Source organism: Verruconis gallopava, assembly GCF_000836295.1.
Source record: "Verruconis gallopava strain CBS 43764 unplaced genomic scaffold supercont1.4, whole genome shotgun sequence".
Taxonomy (NCBI): domain Eukaryota; kingdom Fungi; phylum Ascomycota; class Dothideomycetes; order Venturiales; family Sympoventuriaceae; genus Verruconis; species Verruconis gallopava.
Genome location: NW_015622140.1, coordinates 1,240,502 through 1,243,627, shown reverse-complemented (window position 1 = coordinate 1,243,627; position 3,126 = coordinate 1,240,502). Strand labels below are relative to the sequence as shown.

Genomic DNA, 3,126 nt, shown 5'->3' with positions numbered 1-3,126 from the left:
CTACTAGCTACGCTAGACAGTTGAATTACAAAGAGACACAACACCAGTAGAGACAGGACGTTTATATAGACCTTATTCTTGATATCCTTATTGCCTTACTCCAAGCGATCATTTTGATCATTATTGAGCGAAATGATCGCTTCTGCCAATCAGCGTTCCCTTGGTCGTTAGTCATTGGTCGGCGCGCTCATTTTGCTCAATACTGAGCGAAATGATCGCTCCTACCAATCAGCGTTCTCCTGAATCTACTCACGTGTTACTTCGTAACACCATTCCCCTCCTTAGTAAGCTTGTCCCAAGCTTTGTACTTAAGGGGTTTAGTGGCCGCCGAAGGAAAAATAAAGATGTCTTCAGTTTCTTCTTTCCGTCGCAAACGTCTTGCTTCCGAGATCGAGGAGTCCGGGAGCGTCACTATCCTTGGCTGTGAACACTGCCTAATTCGCGGACTGACCTGTGTCGCCATGTCTTCGTCGAAAAGTGTCAAATGTGCAAACTGCGCACGTAAAGGAATAAAATGCGTCGACGTGTCATGGGAGGTTCTGGATAAAACCAGAGAGGAAGCCAAGTCTGCCATAGAGGAAAATCTCGAGGAATTGTCCAAACTAAACGCTATGCAACAAAAACTTCTTGCTCAACTTTCTCGAAATCGGAAAATTCTGAAGATAGCCGAAAGTCGTGCGAAAGCAAAAGCGATTTGTTTAATGGATGAGCTGGAAGAGGAAGAAGAAGCTGAACGAGTGAGAAATGGTGGTCACTCTGATGGTGAGCTTCGTGAGCTTGCAGATAATCTCGCCGTCTTTAACCAGACCATCGAAACCCGAGAGGTTTCGAATGCATCGGATTCTCATGATGGAATCGCGATAATTCAAGCGGACAGTTGAGGTTCTTGTACGGTTCCCAAGTGTTTTCTTCCAGTGGGTATCCTTTCCATTTTATGAGATAAAAGTGTTGTCGTCTTCTGACCTGGTGGTCTAGGATCTTCTCAACCTCGTATTCCTGCTCGGTAGGGTCTTCTAATTCGGTTTCTTTGTCAAGAGGTGTTTCCGGATCCGCTTTTTCTAATAACGAAACATGAAAGATAGGGTGTATCCTCATGCTCTTGGGTAGTTGCAGTTCATAATTTACTGGTCCTATGATCCTTTTGACTTTAAATGGTCCGATTTTGAGAAAATCAAGTTTACTATTTTGGCGCTTGGTGCGAATGTTTCGTCGCCAAAGGTAAACTTTATCCCCCTCCTTAAGGTCTGGTCCCTCAGACCTTTTTTGATTTACCTGGAGGATCATTTTTTTGTTCAGGAACATAATATCAGATTGTAGTTGAGTATAAAGCGATTGCAATTCTTCTGCAAACAGCGTTGCTTCCGTAGGCAAGTATGCCGACGTATCAACCATTAATCTTGGTTCCTTTCCAAAATTCGCGTAGTAAGGTGACATTCCTATGGTACTCTACTTGGTCGCATTATATGCTAGCGCTGCCTATGGTAAAAGCTATACCCAATTATTTTATTCGTCGTTGACATATATCCGCAAGTATTGTTCCAATATTTGGTTTACTCGCTCCATCTGGCCGTCGCTCTGTGGATGATATGCTATTGACATTCCTTGTGTTATTTGTAGCACTTGGCATAATTCTCTCCAGAAATGAGATGTGAATATCTTATCCCGGTCAGAGATAATCTTTTCGGGTATGCCAAATTTCCCTACTTCTCTCAAGAAGACTTTCGCTAAGTAAGAAGCCGTAAATTGTCGAGGAATCGGGACAAATATCACGTATTTTGTCAACCGATCAACAGCAACCATAATGTTTTCATGTTCCACATTATTCTCATCCTTAGAAGGTGGTAAGGGTCCGATGAAGTCTATTGATACTTCTTGCCAAGACTTTTCTGGTGCTCGGTTTGGTTGAAGCAACCCATAAGGTTTGTGTCGTTCATACTTGGCTTTCTTGCATAAATGGCAAGCTCTAACCCAAGTAAAGACCTTTTGTCGCATCCTAGGAAAGTAATAGTTTCGTCGTAACCTTTCCAAGACTTCTTCTGCTTTTGCGTGTCCTTACAGAGGTGGCTCATGATACCTAAATATCCATTCTTTCTCAAGATTCGGAGGTAATATGATTTTCCCTTCATACATATAGACCTGTAGGTTATCGTTGTAGTCCATATGCTGTTTAATGAAGTCGCTTTTCGATTGTTCAGTTCGAATCCTCTGAATCTCAGGTATGTTGATTTTGATCAGAGACGCCACTTGGTGTATCATCAAGTCTCCTTCTTGCCGCAAAAGAGCATGTTTGACCTCCATTCCCTTGTCATAATCAGTTCTTCGGCTTAATGCGTCTGCGTTGGCATTAAGTTTTCCACTCCAGTGTTTGATCTCGAAGTTAAATGACAATAATTCATATGACCATCTTAACTGTCGTCCATTCAATACTTTGGTAGTGGTGAAGTTTCGGAGATTCTGGTGATCTGACAAGACTAAGAATGTATCTTTTCTGCCTTCCAGGTAATGTCGCCAGTGTTTGAGTGCATCAACAATTGCTAGCAGCTCTTGATCGGATATAGAGTATCTGGTCTCTACATCTGTAAACTTTCTTAAGTGATAGGCTACCGGTCGCCATAGCCCATCTTCGTCCTGTTGACTTAGGACCGCTCCAAGAGCATATTTGGAAGCATCTGTCTCAACTCTTATTGGCTTTTTCTCATCGAACAATTGTAGTACCGGCGTAGTCGTGACCAATTTCTTAAGCTCGTCAAAGGCCTTTTGAGCGTCCTCGGTCCACTGAAACTCCTAGGAAGTGACGCCAGCGTTTTCCCTCTTCTTAGTGAGTTCAGTAAGTGGTACTGTAATCCTTGAGTATCCAGGGATAAACTATTGATAATAGTTCGTAAATCCTAAAAATGCTTAAACTTGCTTAACCATTCGCGGTTCAGGCCATTCCTTAACTCTTTCGACCTTTTCTGGATTTACTTCTAATCCCTTTTCTGATATAATCAGTCCAATAAACTCGATTCTTTGTTTATGGAACTCGCATTTGGATGGTTTAAGCCGTAAATTATGTTTCTTTAGCGCTTTCAAGACCTTTCGGACGTGTTCGACGTGTTCTTCAAGCGTCCGGGAGTATACTAATAT

The 3,126-nt window shown here is 42.4% G+C and overlaps 1 protein-coding gene across 1 annotated transcript; it reads left to right on the top strand.

Moving 5' to 3' along the window:
* Positions 1–268: 268 nt before the first annotated feature.
* PV09_01893 (uncharacterized protein) lies at positions 269–1,352 on the top strand (the record flags this gene model as incomplete). Its single annotated transcript, XM_016354851.1, has 2 exons — positions 269–914; positions 976–1,352. A coding segment is annotated over one exon (613 nt), but the record flags the coding sequence as incomplete, so codon positions are not given.
* Between the last annotated feature and the right edge of the window lie 1,774 nt (positions 1,353–3,126).